Source organism: Leptonychotes weddellii, chromosome 5 (genome assembly GCF_054177405.1).
Source record: "Leptonychotes weddellii isolate Sample4059 chromosome 5, ASM5417740v2, whole genome shotgun sequence".
In the NCBI taxonomy this organism is placed as follows: domain Eukaryota; kingdom Metazoa; phylum Chordata; class Mammalia; order Carnivora; family Phocidae; genus Leptonychotes; species Leptonychotes weddellii.
Genome location: NC_138373.1, coordinates 103,177,505 through 103,201,414, shown reverse-complemented (window position 1 = coordinate 103,201,414; position 23,910 = coordinate 103,177,505). Strand labels below are relative to the sequence as shown.

At 45.6% G+C, this 23,910-nt stretch overlaps 1 protein-coding gene and 1 long non-coding RNA gene across 4 annotated transcripts in view; both read left to right on the top strand.

Annotated features, from left to right (window-relative positions):
• The window catches only part of BIN2 (bridging integrator 2), a 30,933-nt gene extending 18,115 nt beyond the window's left edge, over positions 1 to 12,818 (top strand). Inside the window, exons 6-13 of one of the 2 annotated variants that reach the window (XM_031018517.2) lie at positions 620 to 727; positions 1,048 to 1,133; positions 2,274 to 2,349; positions 3,218 to 3,300; positions 6,862 to 7,612; positions 9,737 to 9,817; positions 11,280 to 11,354; positions 12,341 to 12,818. In XM_031018517.2, the coding sequence (XP_030874377.1) occupies positions 620 to 727; positions 1,048 to 1,133; positions 2,274 to 2,349; positions 3,218 to 3,300; positions 6,862 to 7,612; positions 9,737 to 9,817; positions 11,280 to 11,354; positions 12,341 to 12,370 (1,290 nt within the window). In that variant the 3' untranslated portion in view covers positions 12,371 to 12,818. Of the gene's footprint in view, positions 1 to 619; positions 728 to 1,047; positions 1,134 to 2,273; positions 2,350 to 3,217; positions 3,301 to 6,858; positions 7,613 to 9,736; positions 9,818 to 11,279; positions 11,355 to 12,340 lie in introns of both variants that reach the window. The other variant, XM_006747635.3, reaches the window with a different exon arrangement.
• Positions 12,819 to 16,604: 3,786 nt separating this feature from the next.
• The window catches only part of LOC145721793 (uncharacterized), a 13,038-nt gene continuing 5,732 nt past the window's right edge, over positions 16,605 to 23,910 (top strand). Inside the window, exons 1-2 of one of the 2 annotated variants that reach the window (XR_014145702.1) lie at positions 16,605 to 17,440; positions 18,398 to 18,466. This is a non-coding gene — a long non-coding RNA (uncharacterized LOC145721793). The remainder of the gene's footprint in view (positions 17,441 to 18,397; positions 18,467 to 23,910) is intronic. The other variant, XR_014145701.1, reaches the window with a different exon arrangement.

Genomic DNA, 23,910 nt, shown 5'->3' with positions numbered 1-23,910 from the left:
GAAGAGATGTGCCTTGCCCTCCATCATAAGGCTAATAAGTGGCAGCAATGGGAGTAAGACCCTAAACTCCTGACTTTGAATTCAGCTGGATCCTCAAGGCCGTTTCTCCTGGAGGCTGAACCTGTGTTTAGTGGGTTCATAGGAAATATTAACATTTAGTGCAGGCTTCCATGTGCTCTGTAGAATTTCGCTTTACTCTATACCCCCCCCACACACACAGCCCCCACGAGAATTCCCATTCTTTCCAAATAGTGAGGGAAATCCAATGGGCACCAAGCTGTTAGAAAGTGAAATTTGGGGGCACCTGGGTGGCTCAGTCATTAAGCGTCTGCCTTCGGCTCAGTCATGATCCCAGGGTTCTGGGATTGAGCCCCACATCGGGCTCCCTGCTCCACGGGAAGTCTGCTTCTCCCTCTCCCATTCCCCCCGCTTGTGTTCCCTCTCTCGCTGTCTCTCTGTCCAATAAATAAATAAAATCTTTAAAAAAAAAAAAAAAAGAAAGAAAGTGAAATTTGGTAATAGGACCCAGTAATTGTGCCTCTCTGTTTGCTACTCTGTTACCTGTGTCCTGGCCACTGAAAAGTGAGTATCAAGGCCCTCTCTCCTGACTCTGGGTTAGGAAAGAATTGCCAAGCGGGGTCGGAAACTTGTGGACTATGACAGTGCCCGGCACCACCTGGAAGCGGTGCAGAGTGCCAAGAAGAAAGATGAAGCCAAGACTGCCAAGGTAAAAAAAAAAAAAAAAAAAAAGCCAGGTGAAACCTTCCTGCCCTCCTTCCCCCCATAACGGTGGCAGGTGGCTGGGCCAAGCCGGGCTTAGGAAATGATAAATTCAGCATCCAGCATCCTGAAGGAAATCCTGTTTCCTCTGACCCCGATACTCGAAGGATAGTCAGAGACGCAAGGCTGGGGAGGGCATGGGTCTGGGGAAGGAGAGGCATGGTTCCAGGTAAGCCAAGTCCCTGAAAGAATGCAGGGAATAAAGGCGGCAGCCTCCAGCGTTAGATTCGGGATTGAGGGAGACTGTCCTGTCTCTTACACCCCCAGGCAGAGGAAGAGTTCAACAAAGCCCAGAGTGTGTTTGAAGACCTGAACCAGGAACTGCTAGAGGAGCTGCCTGTTCTTTATCATAGGTAATGACTGACAGGAAAGGCCTAGACTCCTGAGCCCGTGGAGGCCCAGGTTACCTGGCAACCCAAGCATGTCACCTCACGAAAAGAGCTCTGTTCCAAGAGTGAGATGTCGCCTCAGCCCTGCTACTGGCTTGCTGGGTGATATTAGGCAAACTGCCTTATCGCCCCAGACCCTGGTTTCTTTATCTGCAATGAAGAAAGATATAGCCAGGCTTGCCCTGCTGGCTTTTCCGGTTTAAAGGCAAGATGCTTCTTGGATAGGAGAGATCTTGGCAAGTAAATTACTGCCATCATGGGAACTAGGAATGCTTCAGTGTGTATTGTTTTAAACGAGCTTGGTTCATGAACATCCAGATTGACCTAGAAGATAAACCATGGGATGATTATTTCTATCAATGATGTCTTTGCTTCACAGAAGGTGAAAGTGTTTTAGATGTATCTGGGTAGAAATTCTATTTGTATCCTATTTTCATTGTACAAGATACGCTGCAATGCAGCTGTAGTCCGTATTTTATCTTGCCACTTCATATTAGTTTATGTATGATGGAGCCTTTTTAATAGCTACATGTATTCTAAAACACTAATTATGTGACTCCTAATTTAAATAGCATTGAAATTTAGTACAATTTCTTTAAATGTAAACTCCCCCAATTCATTTATAGTAGAATTCCACTAACGTGCATACAGCTCCATAGCAGTCCAAGTATTGCATAATGAGAAAGAATAATTATTTATTATAATAATTACAATTGCACGGCCTTGTATTTATAACGTACTTTAAAAATTCTTCAGAGTACTTTCATTCATATCGCTTTAATACCTAAAGAGCCCGAATCAAGAGAGCTTCATGCAACTAGAGGTCTCTTACACTTTGGTGGCAGACTGGGCTGTTAAATGTCTCCTCTGACCTTCCCACCCTTCTGAGAGTCAGGTGTGCTACTGGCCTGGCTCTGACGAATCCAGATCCCAGAACATCCTGAGTCTGGGGTGCGGGGTGCTTTTCTCTGAGGAGTCTTAGTGTTGGCTTAAGCTCCTACCTTGTATTTCAAAGGTTTCCTTCACTAACACTTACCTGTATGTGTCGTTGTGGGGTTTTTTGTTATTGTTTTGGTTTTGGTTTGTTTTTTTGCCTCCTGATAGTCGTATTGGCTGTTACGTGACCATCTTCCAAAACATTTCCAACCTGAGGGATGTCTTCTACCGGGAGATGAGCAAGGTGAGAAACCTCTGGCCAATGTAGACACCTAGGTGGGTTTCCCTAGGAAATATGAAAGTAGCCCTAATTTACATAATCACATTAAATATTGATATTGGCACCACAGGTTTTTACTTTTCTCTTGTGATGAAAAAATGGCACTTGATTGACGGTGTTCAGCGGTGTCAAAGCACAAGTATACACATCAGAGGGCCCTCCCCGTCTCCATTAACAACTGAATAATGGCATCCAGACTTGAGCTTCAGATAAATAGAGGAGGTTAGGCCTATGGAAGGAAGAGCTGAAATGGGGAACCAAGCTGTGAATCGTTATCTTTAGTTGCTAGGGAGGAAGGAGGGCAGTGCTTAAACACAGGTCTGTCTCTCAGGTAGTTGGGCATGAATAGAGAAGGCCAGTCCTATTCAGTGAGACGCAGCCACAGAACACAACCTCATGGGGCCTTTTCTAGTCCTGGGATTCCAAGACTGTGTTCTGTCACATCATTAATTAAATTCATGCACACCTCCACATATTCCTCTCCACAGTTGCTTTAGCTAAATTATGGTTTGCCTCATTAATATTACAATGGGTTTTTCTTCCCTGGATTACCTGAGAGAAGCTAGAACCTCAACTCAAACATCAAACATCAAGGACCCAGCCTTGAGAGAGCCGCCAGTCTGTTGGAAGAGGCAGAACTTAAGACACAGCCAGTCAAGGAAGAAGGGGCAGCAGGACAGGACCCTGGATGCTAGTGCAAAAGAGATGAGGGAATTTTATAGTGAAGGGTGGGGAGGTTTTATTCCGGGAACTGTCTGAAAGGGAGAAGAGAAGGGATATGCCCGTCTCAGGTTCCCACTGGCTAGCAACCGGTCTCTCTTGCTGTCTGTAGCTGAACCACAGTCTCTACGAGGTGATGAGCAAACTGGAGAAGCAACATTCCAACAAAGTCTTTGTGGTGAAGGGAGTATCAAGGTGAGCAACTCCTGAGACTCCTTGCTCTTTCGCTTGTCCTGTGAACATACGCAACACTCTCATTTCCATCCCCGATCCTGGCCTTCCCTTCATGTTCACGTGCATGATACTGTTTATTTGTATTATGTCCCTATATAAATTCTTTTTCTTTGTATGAAATATTTCAGCTATCACTAAAGGTATAAAGAATAATACACTAAAAAAGAATACAGTAAGTAGCCATATAGCTGCCGTCAAATTTAAGAAATCAACTATTATAAGTATTATTGAAGTGCCCGGTGTCCCCCTCCCCACTCGTCCTGCCCCTCACCAAACGTAGCCACTGTCTTAAATTTAGTATTTACTTTTCCCATGCTTTTCTTTTTACTTCTCTTATACACACAGAAAATACCGTTTTGCATGTTTTTAAACTCCATAAAATGGAATTATACTATATATGTATTTTGCAACTTCTTTTGTTCTCTTTGTATTGTTTGTGAGGTTCATTTATCCTGTTGCTACATGTTGCTAGCTCTGGTCTTTCCTCTCCCTAACTGTTATGGATGCTGTTGCATAGCTAGTCTACAATTTATCTATCCTCCTGCTAATAGACATTTGGGTTGTTTTCCAGTTTCTTGCTATTAAAAATAATGTTGCAATGGATACATTTTACATTGCTCCTGTGACTATTACCAAGAGTGTCTTTAGGGTGTATACTGGGAGTGGAGTTGCTGAGTCATAGTCTGTGCATTTGGGCCTCTTCAGCCTTACTAGGTATTGGCATTGTCAAATGGCTCTCCAAAGTGACCGTTCCAATGTACAACCCACCAGCAGTAAATAAAAGCCCCCATTGCTCCATATTCTTGCTACATGTGACATTGTCAAACCTACTAATTTTTTCAAACTAACGGGTATGAAATGGAATTTTTTGCAATTGTAATTCATATCTCCACAATTGCTAGCTAGCTTGAACATCTTTCCATGTTATTGGCCATTAAAGTTCCTTTCTGTGACTTTCCTGTTTATCCTTGTTTTCACATTTTTCATTTAGATTGTTTACCTTTTTTAATTTTTTTTTTATATTTTATTTATTTGTCAGAGAGAGCACAAGCAGGGGAAGCGGCAGGCAGAGGGAGAAGTAGGCTCCCCACTGAGCAGGGAGCCCAATGCGGGACTCAATCCCAGGACCCTGGGATCATGACCTGAGCCGAAGGCAGACACTTGACTGAGCCACCCAGCATCCCTAGATTGTTTACTTTTTTAAAAAAATTGATTTATACAAGGTATTTTTTTGTGTGTGTATTCTGGATATTAATTCTTTAATGATATGCACTGCAAATATTTTCTCAACCTGTTATGGCTTACTTTTCATGTGTGTGTGTGTGTTCATACATTATGCTGATAAACATAAGCAATTCAGTGATCCTTTAGAATATGATCACTTTCTCATTCTGAAGCCTTTGCTTAGGAAGATTTAAGTTCCTTCTATGTACAAGGTTTTATGCTGAGAGTTAGAGATCCAAAGACGTAGGAAACATGTCCTTTGGGTGATTTACCAGAAGTTGGAAGGACAGAAGGTGTACCTAAGGAGACAAGGAATGATATAAGCTTGCCTATACTAAGTACCTAATGAAACCAGCAGGAATTCCAGAGAGGTAAGTACTTCCCATTGTATGGATGGTCAAGGAAGACTTTAAAAGGAGGTGGTGAAACTGATCTTGGGACTTGAAGGTAGAATCAGGCTCATGTTTGTTATTTGTACTATTCATCTAGCAATTTGTTACAGACTATTAAAAATAATCACTAAAGGGTCAATGTCGATTTCCTAGATGAATTCCCTTTTGCTCCAAAAATTCTATTTCTCTGCATTGAAAGCCAGAGTTCTTTCTAATTGTCCATTCGTCTGAAACCTACTATCACTTAAACCAAGATGTCCCAGAACCTTGTAGGGAAATCTGTTTTTTTCTTGCTATGTCCTGGGCCTTCTATACCTGCTGACCCCGAGAATGCTAGTGCGAGAAAGAACTTATGTCACTCAGCTTATCTCACGTCAGAAACTCCCACAAGGCAGGAGCTAAGTTTCTCTCTTTCTCTTCCTATCCCCGTCTCCCATCCTTGTGCCCATGTAACTGGTACCTGTCGAGTAAATACTTGTGGGTTGCTTAATCAGTTTGTGGACAGTACACAGGAGGCACTTGAGGAGGCGAGTAGGAGTCAAGCCGATGTCAGCTGTAGAAGCACCCAGCAGGGTATCCAGCCTCCTTGATGAACGTTAGAGTCGATTTCACTGTTCGTGGTAACTGTGTTCTATAAAGTCACGGTGAGCACTGGATCAGTGAACACTGAACCATTGCTGCTAAGGGAAACACAGAGTTAGGTTCCTGTGAGCCCCTGCTCCCAACGTTTTCATCATAACCTCGTCTCATGTGTGTGTCTGTTTAAAGACACCTTATTGAATACAGATTGCTGGGGCGCCTGGGTGGCTCAGTCGGTTAAGCGTCCGACTGCTGATTTCAGCTCAGGTCGTGACCTCAGGTTTGTGGGATGGAGCCCCGCATCAGGCTCTGCAATCAGCATGGAGTCTGCTTGAGATCCTCCCTCTGCCTCTGCTTCTCCCCCTGCTTGTGCTCGCTCTCTAAATAAATAAATAAACAAATAAAGAAATAATACATATTGTTGATTCCTTCATATTGAACTGCCAGCCAACAGCACCATAACTCATGCCGAAGTGATGTTTCTCTAACATGTTTTTTTCTCTGTAAGGCACATCACACTCTTCTGGCTCTAAGCACTTTAGTGCTATACTTGGAGGCCATTTTAAACAGCAAAATCACCAACAAAAAGCACAACAATGTGAAAAACATGGCCAAAAGGACACATTTGCAGTATAAGAGCTGAAACAAGGCAGAGGATTGCCTTCTTAGACCTCAGCTGGAAAAGTGCTCGTTTTTCAAAGCTCGCACATGTCCGTGGCTGGCTGCGAAAGCAAAATGAGTATTAATTTTGGAGTTGTAGATAAATTTTAGGGAGTAGGTGAATTTGCAAATATAGAATCATCAAGGATCAACTGTATATCACCCATGGAATCTTTTCCACAGAAAAAATATTTTGTCAGCGTTTTGCTGTGTTTCTTTCTAGTCTTGTTTTCTTTATATGTTTTTACATAATTGAGATCGTGATATGGATAAAATTTTGTAGGCTCGGGGGCCTGGGTGGCTAAGTCGTTAAGTGTCTGCCTTCGCCTCAGGTCATGATCCCCGGGTCCTGGGATCAAGCCCTGCATTGGGCTCCCTGCTCTGAGGGAAGCCTGCTTCTCCCTCTGCCACTCCCCCTGCTTGTGTTCCCTCTCTCACTGTGTCTCTCTGTCAAATAAATAAATAAAATCTTTAAAAAAAAATTTTTTTTTGTAGCCTCTTTTTCACCTTAGGAAGCATTATTGCAAAGTATACAGACTTTCTCATATTTTACATTGCTTTGTTCTGTTTGATTGTTATGTGCGTGCATCATTATTTATTTGGGGGTGTTTGGGTTGCTTCCAGCTTTTAGCTCTTCTGAATCTGAATGCTCTTTCTTTTTCAGCAGCAGCAGACGCTCTTTGGTCATCTCTTCCCCAGTTTGCACATCTGCGGTCTCTAGCCCCCTGACCTCACCTACCAGTCCCTCTGCGCTTTCTTTGAAGAATGACAGGGACTCCACCTCAGCAAGTGAAGAAGAGCTGGCATCTGATCTGGCCCAGGGAGAAGAGGATTCCAAGATTAAAGAGCCCTTAAAAGACAAGGAAAGAGAGGAGGAAGAGTCTGAAGCAAGCTCCTCTGAGGAGGAAGAGCCTCTCCCAGCTTGCAATGGCCCCGCCCAGGCCCAGCCCTCTCCCACTTTTGAGGGCGGCAGGTCCCAGGAGGAAGTTCTCCCTTGCTCGCCATCTCCATCGCCAGGCAGTGCTCTTATCCCTTCAGAGCAGCCCTCTTCTCTCGCAGAAGTAGTCCTCCGAACCCGCACCTCAAGTGAAGGATCTGAACAACCAAAGAAGAGAGCCTCTATCCAGAGGACCTCAGCACCTCCAAATAGGCCTCCTCCACCCAGAGCCACTCCCAGCCCCAGGCACTCCTCGGGGAACATACCCTCCAGCCCTCCAGCCTCTGAGCAGGGTTCTCCTACCAGTCCCAGGGCCTTCTTGGAGGCTGGGACTCCAAGTCCTAGGGCCTCCTTAGAGGTTTCTCCTGACCCAGAGCCACCAGCGAAGCCAGTAAGAACTTCTGAGGCCAGAGGAAAGGAAAACATCAACAATCTGAACCCAGAAGAACTTTGTACTTCCCCTACCTTGATGATGTCTGAGGTGAGATTGGATCTGGTTGAGTCTTTTTTTTTTTTTTTTAAGATTTTATTTATTTATTTGAGAGAGAAAGAGAGCATGAGCGGGGGAGGGTCAGAGGAAGAAGCAGACTACCCACTGAGTGGGGAGCTCGATGTGGGACTCAGTCCTGGGACTCCGGGATCATAACCTGAGCCCAAGGTAGATGCTTAACCGACTGAGACATCCAGGTGCCCCCAGGTTGAGTCTTTATTCCCTTTTAAAACCTCCATGTAGATCATCTTTACTATAGTCAGCTTGCCCCAGTTGATAAGCTCTTATGTCATTAGATTACAGTTGTTTTTTTTTTTAAAGATTTTATTTATTTGAGACAGAGAGAATTGAGAGAGAGAGAGCACATGAGAGGGGGGAGGGGCAGAGGGAGAAGCAGACTCCCTGCCGAGCAGGAAGCCCGATGCGGGACTCGATCCAGGGACTCCAGGATCATGACCTGAGCCGAAGGCAGTCGCCTAACCGACTGAGCCACCCAGGCGCCCATCATTAGATTACAGTTTTAAGGATATTCTTGGACACCTTTTTTGGTTCTGGGGATTGTTTCACATATTCCTAGCAACTAATTCAGTGACCTGTACTCAGGGTAGCTGACTTCTGCAAAGGACTATCTCTAATGTTATTATTATTATGAGCAGATTCTTGCTAATTTCTTTCTTTTGCTCCAAGTTCTGGGAGTTCCCAGTATAAAGAATCTACAACTGGTATCCTGAGCTTTACTTTCTTTAGTGGGGGATGGGGAGGAGGGTCTCATTTCAGTTTGTCATACTTACGGCTACGGTAAGCAAAATGGCATCTGCAAATTTCCGAGGTCTATCTTCTTTGATGAGAGAGGCATAGAAGAAGGAACTCACAGGAGAAAGTAAAGCAAAAGGGGTAGTCTTTTGAAAGGTGAGGATATGGATGAGAAAAGGATTGTGTTAAAATAGAGACCGAGATCCCGTGGAGAGCAACCAGTTCTCTAAAGGATCTGGAAATCAAGTCGTATCCTATTCAAATTACATGGAAAGGCTTATGGTATATAGGAGAGAGGTTTGACTTGTCCTGTGAGATCCCTGAGGGCAGAACTATGTGTAAAGACTTTTTTTTTTTCCCAGTACATTTTGGATCAATATAAGAGGAACTTCCAGCAATTAGCTCTGTTAAAAAAAATAATATGGAAACACAATTTGAAATACAGGGGAAAGGGGGCACAGGGACTTCCCAAAACAAAAATAGGGTAGGCCACCTTGAGAAATAGCCCTCCTTCCTTGCTGTTAAAAGCTAAGGATATATTATCACCTGTCAGGTGCATTGTAGAGAAGATTATGGTGAGACATCTAACTAGATGGCACCAAGATTCATTCATTCATTCATTCATTCATTCATTCATTCATTCCCTAGTTATTTACTGTGCCCCTGCTATGTGCTGGGCACTTTTCTAGGAGGTGGGATATTACAGTGAACAAAACACAAAACTCTCTGCCTTCCTGCATCTTACATTCTAGTGGGTGGGGGGGGGTGGGAGGAATAAGGGAGATAGGCAAGAAACAGTAAGTAAAATGACAATTTAGCGATGATAAGAGATAGAAAAATTAAGTAGGGGAAGGTACAGGGAGTGAAGGCTAAATTGCAGGGGGTTTTTTGTTTTTGTTTTCATTTTTTTAAAACGTTTTATTTATTTATTTGACAGAGAGCACAAGCAGGGGGAGTGGCAGATAGAGGGAGAGGGAGAAGCAGGCTCCCCACCGAGCAAGGAGCCCAATATGGGACTTGATCCCAGGACCCTGGGATCATGACCCGAGCCAAAGGCAGTCACTTAACCAACTGAGCCACCCAGGCACCCTCTAAATTGCAGTTTTAAACAGAGTGGTCAGGGGAGACATTTGGGCAGTGAAGGAGGCCATGCAGATATCTGGGAGTCTGAGACTTCTGGTGCCCCTCCTTTCACACAACCTAATTCACACCACTGAAGGCTGACCAGGCTACATTGAGAGCCTCCTGTTCTCTGGACATGGGTCCCGTGGGTACCAGCTAGCATGGACAAAGGGTCCAGGGGTGGCATCCAGGGTGTGAAGGTGTGGAACTCTCTCCTCTCTTGTCCACTTTGATCCACAGGTTTTTTCAGAGTCTGACCCAACAAAGAAGATTGAGGACAAGGAAGAGAACAATAAGCTCACCTCTGCTGACTCCCCTGAGGTACTGACATCTAAGTCGTCAACATTATTATGCTCTCCGTCTTGATTCACATGAGGTACAGAAGGTCCTAACGGAGCAAGATATGAAACTTCTTCCCTTTGTTGGCTTCTAGGCTGAGGAAGCTCTACTGATGGGGAGAAATGTGCAGGGCGTGTAGACAGTGAGTAAGCACAGGGTAAATGTGGGATTTTGAGTAGGTAAAGTGTAGCCACTTTTCACTTCCCTGCACTAAAAAGAGCAATTCAACAGCATGGAAAATTGAAAATTAATTTATATTTGACTTTGTAATATATTATATGATTTTAGTATGGGGTCATCAAAAGAGTGAATAAAACAGGTTTGCCTCTTGGGCATTATCTTATTGTAGGGGAGATGGTAGGGGCCAAGATACTGTCTGTTTTTGAGAAACAGTTTAGTAACACTGTCCTCCTTGGGAAAGAGATACAGGGTACAACCTCCTTCCCCCTGAAGCCACCTCCTTATATATATATTGGAGATTTACAGTGTTTCCTTACTCCCAGCCTCTCCTCTGGGATTGCTTGGTCATCAGCTAAGGAGACATATTTTTCCTTCCGAATTAAGCAGCTAGAGCATCTCAGATCCTAGCCTGTCAGAGTCATCAATCTCCTGAGGCCTATGTCCTGCGAGATCTGTTCACTTCCCTTACAGATGCGCCATAAGTCATACTTTCCCTCAAGCAGAATTATGGACATATCACATATAAAAATGGGTAAATAAAAAGAAAACTGTGAGCAAATCTATTCTTGCTCAGCATTTGAATCACCTGAGAGAGAATGAAGATTCTCTGAAAGAAAGTAACTTTCTGGGAGGTGGTATTACCTTTGGGGCAGTTCATAGCCTGGAATTTGAGGAGGAAATAGGAAGGAAAATTCCTTAAAGGAGAAAGCACCTCAGAGTACCAAGGTCTTCTTCCCCTGGCTTAGCAGTTCCTAGGCAGGGCTTTCCAAACCTTGGGTACTCATCTAAGAACCCAGAACTTTTCCCAAAGAAACCGTCATACCATTTGCCTTTCCTAACCACCATAGCTTAGGATCATCCTCAGTGTGAGAGCCACGGTGCATTCCCGAGGAGGGTTAGTCTAAAAGTGGTAGGTAGTGGTTTTAAGGCCTATATTTATAGTCTCACAGACTCCCACATAGATTTATATACAGATGCATGTCACACAGATCACACGGTGTCTGATCATGGAAACAATGGGAGTCCAAAGACCTGGTTTCCTGTCCCAGCAGGTCATTTGACCCTTTGAATCTCAGTCTCTTGATCTGTGACAGAGAATGACAGAGCTTCCCTGATGCTCTCAGGCCATAGTAAAACAACATTGCATGTCTGCCCTTTGTATTGTCTATGACCCTCGTAAAGTGTAAGGCACAGAAGACCCTTCTAAGCTGAGAGACTCGGGAGGTTGAGCCACTTCTCATTGGCAGAACTCTTCTCTTTGCAGAGCCAAGATCTTCAGCTTCACGTCTCTGCAGTTCCAGAAGAGAGCAATGTCATGGCAACCGTGCCTCAAGAAGAGGTAAGGAGGCCAGATAATGCAGAGAATGGGGTGAGTGGTAAGACTCACATTGGGGGTGGACAGAAGTTTGGCTACAGTCTGGAAACCTCACCATGGGCTACCAGGGGGACCCAGCAGTGAACAACATCCTCAGGGCAAAGTCAAGCAGGCGGGAGCCAGAGGAACCAAGAGTGACCTGGGACTTTGTGGTTTCTATGCTCATTTCCCAGCACTTGGCCTTGAATCTCTTACCTCTCACCATAGCCTTATCTCCTAAATATTTTTTTTTTTAAGATTTTATGTATTTATTTGACAGAGAGCACAAGCAGGGGCAGTGGCAGGCAGAGGGAGCAGGAAAAGCAGTCTCCCTGCCAAGCAGGGAGCCCAATGTGGGGCTTGATCCCAGGACCCTGGGACCCCCTAAATATTTTTATCTGAACTTATTTCAAAAAGGAGTTAAGTGGGGCACCTGGGTGGCTCAGTCAGTTAAGTGTCTGATTCTTGATTTCGGCTCAGGTCATGATCTCAGGTTCATGAGATCAAGCCCCACATGGGGCTTCTCACTGGGCATGGAACCTGCTTAAGATTCTGTCTGTCTCCCTCTCCCCCTGTGCCTCCCCTCCCCCACTTCTGCACACACACACACACACACACTCTCTCTTAAAAAAAAAAAAAGCGTTAAAATATATAAAAGGCACACTAAAAGGTAAATACACACACACACACACACACACACACAAATATACTCAGAAGTAAATTAGTAACAGTGACCTAAAATGGAGCCATGAGTTAGGCAAGTACAAAAACACATTCTATAAAATAAAATTATGGAGGATGGACCACAAAGTTGGTTCCACACTTCCTAACATCCAAGAAGAAGAGGCAAACCTGGTCAGTTCACCCAGTTCATGATGCCCATTCCTTAAGAGAGAAACAAGTCCCGCCTGCCCCCCCATGGTTGGTGGGAGGGCAGATCAGCATCTAACCCAATCCTGTTTACTTTCCAGGTATCCACAGCTCAAACTGACTACCTGTGAAGGGGAACTGTCGAGACCTCCACACACACCTCCCCAGACAAGCTCCTCAGCTAGAGGGTATATAGGTCAGAGGGACTTAAGATCTAGCATTCATTTTTAGGTTCTCCAACAGTATGAATGCTGGTGGTCTCTAAAGATCTAGCATTAATGGAGGCTGAGGAGCAGACTTAGGGGAGGAAGGGCGGCAGGCTTAGGAGAAGAAACTATTAGATTCCGGGAATATTTAATTCAGGCTTTAGCACTGTTAGAATAAAAATTATATATTATATATTAAGTAAAGTGGGCCTAAAATGACTATAAAAAGCATAAGCATCTGTAGATCGAGACACGTCCACATAGAGACACATTACCACACATACTCAAAGAACAGTGAACCACTCATTTTGCAAGACTTAGAGCCAAAAGAACAGATTTTCAGGTTGTTAAATAAAGTATTACTCTGACTGTGTTATGGATTGTTTTTTTGACACAAGGACTTCCAGCCCAGCACCGTGTTCTCCACTTAGGTAAGGTTATTGATTCTACCCCACGTTCAGAAAACTTTAGTCACATCCTTGACCCCCAGCCCCAGTCGGAATGACGCCAGGGGCCCCAGGCTCCTTTCCTCAATCCAGATGCTCTACGGCATGCCCCTCACCCCCACTTTCAGCTAACAAGCAAATACCCTGGGAAAGGGATTACATTTTAGAGCTGTAGCTAGTGTTTACAGTCTGCCACTTGGTGTAACTGAATATCTGAGCAGGATGGAAGGAGAAATGGAACTCCCAAGTGAAGGGAAAGGATACAAAATAGAATAATAGAACGGAGATGGCGAATTTAGAATCCAGAATCCTGGATTCAAGTCCTATCATTTACTTCAGTGAAAACATTAAAAACTCACTTTGAAGTCCTGCCACCCTAATAAACACACACATGCAGATGCTCCTCCATTTTTGCTTCTGTTTCTGGGGTTGTGGACGATGTCGCAATTCATGCAGTCATTCAGCAAGCATTTATTAGCACCTGCTCTGCACAAGCACCATACTAGGTACTAGAGAAATAATGATGAGGAAAAAAAGGGAGAACTTTATGGAGACAGACTGTTGAGCAGGGAGCAGAATGGGCAGGATTTAGGAATGTGTTAGAAGAGGAGACATGACCGAAGTTATAAGGAATTACTCTGGGTTAGGCTTGAGAGACTAGGCTTTGGTGGTGCCATTCTCTGAAATGATGACGACAGGAGGACAGGCATCGCTGCGGGTGGGTTCTCTGCTCGCAAACAACAAACTGCCCCAATTAAGCAATAAAGAGTATGTTGTGAGGACATTAGGCAGCTCATAGAACTGAAAGAACAGGAAAGGACAAGAACCACCCCAGGTTGTCTGTCGCAGGAATGTGTTGGACGGCCCTGTAAGCAAGACTCTGCTTCCATCACCTTCTGCCTCTGTCCTTTCCAGATCCAGATCCCCTGGAGAAAGAATGAGACTGGCCCAGTTTATGGAGAGGTATGGTAGTGTCTACAGTGACAGGTAGACCAGTGGTGGTGGGAGGAGGTGCACAAGGAAACTTTTAGAGAGATGGAAATATAATGCTGTGGCGATTGTTTAATGAGTACATACATGTGTCAAAACTGATCACACTATACACTTTCTATGTAGTTTATTGGGCGTCCCGTACAAACATCGGAAACAAGGAGCTTGAGAACTTACAGGACTTTCCAGTAGATGTGTCCTTTAGGGAGCTGGAAATAAATGTTTGTATTTAGGAGTCATTCTTCTAAGATCTAATCCTGCTACTTTTACTTAAAAGCTTTCAAAAGATTTCTACTGCTGAAATGGAGAAGAGGTTGCATGCCCCCCTATGAAAGCCCTACTGCCTATATTTTAATACGTTTCCCATAAGGCATCCCATTCCCTTGGCACTCAGAGTCACGGCTAGGAGCGATAGTCCAGGGGTATCAGCAGGGTGGGGGAAGTGTCCAAGGCCTTCCGTGACCTGCTTGGAATTGCCTCTCCCACATTCATCCAGCAAAATCCAATTCAAGCCTTTTCTTTGCAAGGCTTCCCCTCCTAGGAAAGGAGTGTGCCAGCAAGGACTCTAGGGGCTTACAGTCTGATGTGGGGAGACACGCACCCAAGGTAACTGCTGTGGCAGAGGCACGACAAAAGTGGAGACCTTTACTAAATTGTGAGATTGCCACTTCATGTGCATATGGCCCTAAAGGAGGTTCCAGCAAAGCAGGGGAAGGGGCCGGTATGCTGGACCTAACTAATAATTTTGCTTATTTAGGATAGATAGTCTCGGCTAGGAACCAAGTTGTTTACCCTGATTTACAAAATGGTAAAGTTGGGGCTCCGTGGTGGCGCAGTCAGTTAAGCATCTGCCTTCGGCTCGGATCATGATCCCAAGGTCCTTGGGATCCCGCCCCACATCACATCCGCATCCTGCTCCCTGCTCAGTGGGGAATCTGCTTCTCCCTCTGCTCCTCCTGCTTGTGTTCTCTCTTAAGTAAATAAATAAAATCTTTTTTAAATAATGGTAAAGTTGTCCAGGGGAAAGGCTAGGATTTAGAAGACTGCCATCCTGGCAGCAGCACAAGAAGGGGCTAGAAGCCAGTAAATTGGGCAGAGATGAGTATCTCTTATTCCCTGCCCGGAGGCCCCTGCGGTCTGTTGACAAAAGGAAGACTGCTCCAGTTTCTGAAGTTTAGCATTCAATCCTTGGAGAACACTGCTACATCACCACCAGTGAGGCTCCATTCATCATCTATCTGGATGCATCTCTATACAAAATTAATTGCAAGAACATCACCCAATCCCTGCCTTCAAGTAATTTGAAGGACAATATTGACAGGCTAGGTGAGATATCTAGAGAACACTGGAAACATGACACAGCCAGGATATACAAGATATACCAAAGAACAGCACACACACTGCTTAAAGTATTGCTATTTTATGCTAAATTAGGTGCTGAGCATATGTGTATTAGATCTTATTTTTCTGCATATTTACACTTTTTAAATGAATGGTATGTGCCTACAGGGAAAAAATCATGTACCAGCAAATCTTTTAAGGTTACATTTTAAAGAGAAAAAAGTTACTGGTGAGTGATTAACCATGAAACTGTGAAAGTAACATGACATTTCAGTAGAGTCAGTTGGCTGGATGGCCTCTAAGAGTCTGCAGTGGGGGGCGCCTGGTGGCTCAGCTGTTAAGCATCTGCTTTTGGCTCAGGTCATGATCCCAGGGTCCTGAGATGGAGCCCCACATCAGGCTCCCTGCTCAGCGGGTAGCCTGTCTCTCCTCCCACGCCCCCTGCTTGGGTTCCCTCTCTCGCTGTGTCTCTGTCAAATAAATAAAATCTATAAAAAAAAAAAAAAGTCTGCTGGGGTGGGGACAATCGTTAGTACGTAATGGAATATGCTATGGGGGAGATTAACCAGATAACAAAAAAATCTCAACCTTTCCTGGAATTCATGATCAGCTTGTCAGTAAGTGCAAGCAATTGTCCACCTTCAGAATTTAACCCTTAGGATTTGAATTTCCTTTTCTGTTGGATATTCTTTTATCTGAGAACTAGCCAGGCTGACATTATTCTTAACTTACATACATCTTGCCTACATGTTACTTTCTCTGCCTTTCTTGGTTGGATTGGTAGTTTTCCCACATAGGGGCTTTCTTCTTCCTCAGTGATAACTACTGTGCCTTTTAAAATATATTTAAATAAAATGAATTTCATCAACTTACTCTGTTTTTTCCTCTGGTTTTTACCGACCAAATAATATCATTAGCAATGAAAGCAACCACCCTTGCTTATTTTATTTATGTTTTCGCTTTTTTTCTCACACTATGCCTCTATTCTCTGAGATTTTCTGTCAGCCTTTGTTCCCCAAATAAACATGCACCAGACCTATCAGTCTATATAAATACTGATTTCCAAAACTAGAGAACTCCTCACAGGAATAAGCAAGCAAGGAAATCTATATCACTGGCAGAATAACCACTTGAGTCCTAACCCTAAATAGGAAGCCAAGATAAAAATAGCTAGCATTTACTGAGCACTTACTATGTGCCAGGTAAGGTTCTAATGCTTTAGATGTATTAACTCATTCTCTCCCCCCAGTAACTTCATGAGACAGGTATGGCCCTAGGAAACCGAAGTCCCTTGTCTAAGATCACACAGCAAAGCGCATTCCAGAGCTTGTGTTTATAGTATTTCAACCTTAGTCACTGAGTTCATTAATTTGGGAACATTTCCCGCCACAGAGAAGTGAGTCAAGATGGCTAAAGTATGGCATTGATTAACAGTTAAATTGAGGTGCTCACCATGTGCTAAACGTGTGGCTATGGTATGGCTTCATTTCAGGGACGAGGGAACAGATTTTAGAGATGTTAAGTAATTCGCCCAAAGTGACACAGCTAACAAGCGGCGGGGCTGGGACTGTTTGAATCCAAAGTCCATTACGCTCTTAACCTCTACACTACACGGCCTCAGAAGAACGTCAGACGAGGAAGATCCGGATGGGGCACCGGTCCCCTCCCCACCAGTCCTCCCAGCTTCCCGGCCGCGGTGCGCCTACTGAGTTAGCTCACGCTCCAAGCTTCTGGACACCGACCTATTTACGTAAATGATATGCAAACGCAAGTAAATGTAACTTTCCACATCTGCTGGAAATTCAAATTACGTCGATGGGGGGCAGGCGGACAGATCCCAGTTATCCCAGTTCCGATCCCACGCCGTCTGGAGCTTCGGGCCGAGGGAGGAAACGGCTCCGGGTGGAGAGTAAAGTGACAATCGGACAAGGAAAAGCAGCCTTTCCTCCCGGGGGAGCAGAGGCGGCCGGGCGGGCAGAGGGAACCTGCAGAGGGCGGTTTCTCTCCTCTTTTCCTGTCCCACCCAGTCGGCCGGTCCCTCCACCCCCACTCCCGGCCGGCCTCCGCCGCTCGCTCCGCGCGTCCGTCCGCGGCTTCCTCCCGCTCGGTGTCCCTCGGCGGCTCTCCGCGAACCTCCGCCGTTCCCGCCCCCGGCGAGTTCAAAAGGACGCGCGGAGTGGCGCCGGGCCCTCCCCCGGCCGCCCGTCCGACTGGTAAGGTGAGCACGCGGAGGAGGGCACAGGGGGAGGGGGAGGGCGAGGCCGGGCGAGCCCGGGGGCCGCACGCACACCGCAGTCGCCTCGGCCGCGGGAGCGACGCGAGCCCAGAGCGGCCGGAGCCTCTCCCGTCGCGGCCGCTCGGAGCGGGCTGCCCGGACGGACGGCCGCGCGCGCCGCGGGCTGCCCCGGCAGCCGTGTGCCGGTAACGCCGGAGGGCGGGGGCGGGGCCGAGACCGGGTCGCCGGGTCGTCGCCTCGCGAGGCTCGACGTCCGCGTGGGGCGCCGAGTCCCGGGCCGGGCCAAGTGGGGTCGGCGCTACCGGCTGGCCGGTGGGGTTCGGCAGGCGGTACGCGGGCGGCGCTGCGGGCAGACGGGAGGAGGGCTTGGGGGGGAGCGGGCCCGCGCGGGACAGCGGCTGGTCGGGGACAGGCCTGAAGGGGACTGAGGCCCCTCACCTCCACGTTCAAGTGTCTGGCTCCCGGCCCCCAGGCCCCGGCCCTGCCCCCACGCGGGCTCGGGAGCCGGCGCGTCCTGCCCTCCCGGCCCTCTCCTGCCCCCTAGTGGACGGTTGCGCGCAGACTCGCGGCTCGGGGAAGAGCGGGGTACCTGTGCCTGCCGCTTGGTGAAACTGGGTCCGCTGTTAATTTGCATACCTTCGCCTAACTTTCTCAGGCCGGGAGAAATCCCTTAGGTAAATGTGGTGGCCAGGTGAAAGGATCTCGGGGTAGTACGGTCAAAGGCAACCCACACCAAGTACCAGAGGTCTCGGCTCTGCTCTTGGCACCTGCAGCCTGAGGAGATACTCAGGGAAACCAAAAGAGAAGGGTTTAGGACTAGCCCCATGGGGGAAGGAATCCGGGAAAACCCGGCCCTTGCAAAGGCTTTCCTGGGACTTCAGTGTCTCCAGCCCCAGGTAGGGGCCCACCTCACGCCTGTCTTTGTCCCTCTTCATACAGATCTGCCTCTGCCTGGTGCCCATCCACTTGCTGCAATGACTAGCCTGCTAACCTCGCCTTCTCCGGGAGGTAGGTGAAGGCCTTTCCCGGTGCGAATGGTAGAGACTTGCTAACATTCCCCCACCTCCAGCCCAGGCCTGGAATTCCCTGAGGCCTCAGCCCAGATGCAGTGACCCTCCCACTTCCCCGTGCCGGCCTCACACCGGAAAAGGTCCTGGGAAGCTGCGGAGGGCAACCAAAATGCTTGCTTTGGTGCAGTTTGAATCTGAAATCATATGGACCTGGGCCAGTTCCCAATGCTACCACTTAAAGCTTTGTGACCTTCAGTGAGTGATCCACTCTCTAAGCTCCAGTTTTCTCATTTGTAAAAGGGGGAAATGGTACCTATCTTATGAGCTTATTCATGAAGATTAAATGAGATAACCCATATAAAACACCTCTAGCACCGTGTCTCATATCTAGTAAGCACTCAGTAACATTGGTTATTACTATTAATGGGTGCTTGTTAGAGACCCACCTTTTCCTGGAAAGGAATTCTGCCTGCTTTTTCATTCCACTCCTCTGATGATACACTCCAGCATCAAAATCCATTGTTTCCTGGAGCTATGCTAGGCAGGGATCCACGTCATCACACTGAGAAAGAATTCCCGCCTTTTGTTTAGTAACCAAGCTGAGCCAGACAAACCATCAGACAGTCACTGATGGTTTTCGTTGTGTACGGTAGGGTAAGGGAGGAACCAAACCTTGGTTGGTCTATGTACCTCTGTTTTCATGTACACAGCCTCATTCGTCATTCATTAGGACACACATTACTATACTGATGTGGAAACAAGTGAGTGACAACCCCAGGGAAGCTGAAGACACTGTCCTCTGTGACCATGATGCACATAATTCAGAATGTCCATTATCCAGTGAGAGACAAGAGGGAGAAGTGGATAGAAGTCTAGATTGGTCAGCAAAGGCTTCATGAGTGGGGAATGGAATGGGAGGAAGCACTTAACCTTGAAGAATGGATGTGGTTTGTACAGACCAAGAAGGGTGCAGTGGCTGTTCCAGATCAAGTTAGTGCCATGCATGAGACCACAGATTGCATCTTTCCTGGAAGGTGTTCTGGAGGAAAAGGCAGAGGACCTCTAGAATAAACCTACCCATAGGGAAGAGGTGATGTTTTGGCAGCTAAGTGAGAAGTTAGGACTTGGGCAAATTCTTTTCTTTCTTTCTTTTTTAAATTTGTGGTAAAATATACATAATATGTTATTATTTTAACCATGTTTTGGTAGTTCGGCGGCATGAAGTATTGATTAACATTCACGCTGTTGTTCCGTCATCATTACTGTCCATCTCCGGAACTGTATCATCTTCCCAAACTGAAACTCTGTATCGATTAAACAATAACTCCCCATTGCCCCTCCCTCCAGCTCCTAATGACCAGCATTTTACTTTCTATCTGTATAAATTTGACTAGGTACCTCATATAAGTGGAATAATACAGTATTTGTCTTTTTTTTTTTTTAAAGATTTTATTTATTTGACAGAGAGACACAGCAAGAGAGGGAACACAAGCAGGGAGAGTGGGAGAGGGAGAAGCAGGCTTCCCGCGGAGCAGGGAGCCCGATGCGGGGCTCGATCCCAGGACCCTGGGATCATGACCTGAGCCGAAGGCAGACGCTTAACGACTGAGCCACCCAGGCGCCCCCAGTATTTGTCATTTTGTATCTGTCTTTTTCACTTAGCATCTCAAGTCCGTCCGTGTTGTAGCATGTGTCAGAACGTCCTTCCTTTTTAAGGCTGGATAATATCATACATGCATCATTATATATACATGTACTATATCATTTTGTTTATCCATTCATCTATCAAGAGATTGCTTCCACCCTTTGGCTGTTGTGAACAAGGCTGCTAGGAATATGGGTGTACAAATTTCTTCTCGAGTACCTGCTTTCATTTCTTTCAGGTATATACTCAGAAGTGGAATTGCTGGATCACGTGGTAATTCTGTTTAATTTTTTGAGGACCTGCCACACTGTTTTCCACAGCGGCTGCACCATGTTCCCACCAGCAGTGCACAGGGTTCTGATTTCTCCACATCCTCATCAACACTTGTTCTTTTCTTTCTTTTTCTCTTTCTTTCTTTCTTTTTCTTTCTTATAGTAGCATTCCTAATGGGTGTGAAGTGCTATCTCTTTGTGGTTTTGATTTACATTTCCCTAATGATTAGTGATATTGAGCATCTTTTCATGTGCCATCTGCATATCTTTTTTTTTATCTCCTTTAGAGAAATCTCTATTCAAGTCCTTACCCATTTTTTAATTGGCTTGTTTTGTTGTTGTTGTTTCTCATCTTGCTTATTCTTTATCCCAACCTCGTGAGCAGGTTTTATTCTCATTTTACAGAAGCAAAAACTGAGGTTCGGGGCAATTAAGAAATTTTCAGAGGTTAAATTCTCCCAAGGTCGTGTGGCTAATAAAGGCCAAGGCAGGATTTTGTGCCCAGTCCTGATTTACTCCAAAGCCTCTGTCCTCTCTGTCGTGGTACACCGCTCTCAGAGTCTCATTGCACCCCATTGGCCCAAGCCCATGAAAGAGAAGGAAAGAGAAAGGAAGTAGAATTCCAGGGCGGGTTCCCATGGAAAGGAGAATTGAGGGAGCCGCCCTTTGTTGGGCAGGTCTAGAGCAAATAAGTAGGTTGGCAGACTCAGGTGGCAAAGGATCTGATACCTCAGTGATAAGAGATTTAGCCTGAAAACAAGGGCCACAAAGAAACCAACAGGTATCTGGGTTAACAACAACCAAACAAAGGGTACATAAGCAAAGTAGATCTTGAAGTTCATTTGCTATTGGTTAGGATTTGGGTGGAGCCTTAAATCTTGTTGTGGTCCTCTACCCCAAGCCCCCCACCTGAGAGAAAAATGGTGTTACAGTCCTTCCAAGCCTGAGGAGAGGGAAGGAAGAGAGTAACATTATCATTCCTTTGTTTGGACAGGGAGACAGGAGAGAAATGGTGTAGGAACAGGAGATAATGGGGGGAGAGCTGTGAGCCATTCACCCCTTTTTACGCCAGGCTTCCTGAACAAAGTTTACTTTGTTGTTGTTTATTTTTTCATTAAAAACTATTATATGCCCCTCAAGGAATAGCCTTCTAGACCTTTTTTATGTATATGCAGGCATATATATGTGTATGTGTGTGTTTATAGTTCCATTTTAATTTACTTTTTTTCAAACATGTAATCTTATTACACATTACTGCTCTAGCAATTTGCTTTTTTCATCTCACCATATATCCCGTGCCAGTAATTACAGATCTACGTCATTCCTTTTGACAACTGTGTAGTGTTTCCAGACTGAATGGCCTGTAATTTATTTAATCATTCCTCTGCTGATGGACATTCAGATGTGTGTCACTCTTGCAAACAGTACTACGTGAACACCCTTTCCATTCTGCAGTAAAATTCAGGGAACCAAACCCAGTGGACACGTAAACTAAAATGGTTAGCTGAGGCAGAGCAGAGATGTTTCCAGAACCTGGAGAGTTGATAGTGTGTGGTGGAAAAAAACCTTGGAATGAGGAGATAGATTCGAAGCCCAGCTCAGCCAACAGCTCAGTGACCCTGGGCTGGTTGATGCAGTTTGCTAAGCTCGTACGTAATGATAATAACAACCCTGCTTACATCATGACTGTGAAGTAGAGATAAAATAGTGTATGTTTCATAAACTGTAAATAACAAATATAGATTACAGCTCTGTTTTCTTTTTAATTTTAAGTAGGCTCCACACCCAGCATGGGGCTTGAACTCACGACTTTTAGACCCTTAGATTAAGAGTCACATGCTCGGGCGCCTGGGTGGCTCAGTTGGTTAAGCGACTGCCTTCGGCTCAGGTCATAATCCTGGAGTCCCTGGATGGAGTCCCGCACCGGGCTCCCTGCTCGGCAGGGAGTCTGCTTCTCCCTCTGACCCTGCCCCCTCTCATGTGCTCTCTCTCATTCTCTCTCTCAAATAAATAAATAAAATCTTTAAAAAAAAAAAAAAAGAGTCACATGCGCTACCAAATGAGCCAGCCAGGCGCCCCCACAGATTATAGTTCTGGCACTTGAAACCTGAAGACCCTAGCTCCTTAGCACCTAGCTGTTTCACTTAGTCTGAAACAGCTCTTTTATGCAGAGTGGAGTTCAAAAATTTGATTTTTTAAAAAATATTTTATTTATTTATTTGACAGAGAGACAGCAAGAGAGGGAACACAAGCAGGAGGAGTGGGAGAGGGAGAAGTAGGCTTCCCACAGAGCAGGGAGCGCAATGTGGGCTCGATCCCAGGACCCTGGGATCATGACCTGAGCCGAAGGCAGACGCCCAACGACTGAGTCACCCAGGCACCCTTGATTTTTTTTTTTTTAAGTAAACATTTTATTGGAGTAATTTTAGATTTATAGAAAAGTTGCAAAAAATAATATAGAAAGTTCCCATATACCCTCCAGCCAGTTTTCCCTAATGTCAGTATCTTATATGACCATGGCATGTTGTGAAAACCAAGAAATTAACATTGGTATAATACTGATAACTAAACTACAGCCTTCGCTGAGATTTCACCTGTTCAAAAATTTGATTTTAAGGAGAATTCTGATAGAGCACTTTCAATTTATAAAAATTCCAAAATTAAGGCTGAGAAAGGTCCTGAGGGTCAGCTAGTCAAACCACCCATTCTGTGCTAGAATTCTCTCTCCAGTACCCCATGAAGCATCTGGCCAGTTTTGCTCTTCCTTCTCTGGGAGAGACCTCTCTGTCCCATTAGTTTCTGCCAGTGGTCCTCTTGACAGGTCATCCCTTGGCATATTTGAAGATGGCATTCAAGTTCTAGGCTCTCCCTAAGTTTCCTCGCTGGGCTTTCTCTTACCAGCTTTCCTTATCTGATACACTTTCCAAGCCATTCACTTTGTTGGCCGCTCACCACAAAACTGTCATACCCAGACTCAGCTGTCTAAGAGCAGCACAAAGGAGGGCTGCACTGTTACCTCCATTAAAGAGCCCCATTATATTAATGGGGCCTAGAATAACAGCAAGTTTTAAATTTTTTAAGATTATAAAAGAACAGTTGACCCTTGAAAACATGGGGACTAGGGGCGCTGACCCCCACACAGTCAAAAATCCATGTATAACTTTTGACTCCCCCAAAACTTAACTACTAATAGCCTACTGTTGACCCAAAGCCTTACCAGTAGCCGTCAGTTAACACATATTTTATATGGTATACGTACTATATACTGTATTCTTGCAATAAAGGAAGCTAGAGAAAAGAAAATGTTATTAAGAAGATCATCAGAGGGCGCCTGGGTGGCTCAGTTGGTTAAGCGACTGCCTTCGGCTCAGGTCATGATCCTTGAGTCCCGGGATCGAGTCCCGCATCGGGCTCCCTGCTCAGCGGGGAGTCTGCTTCTCCCTCTGACCCTCCCCCCTCTCATGTGCTCTCTGTCTCTCTCATTCTCTCTGTCTCAAATAAATAAAATCTTTAAAAAAAAAAAAA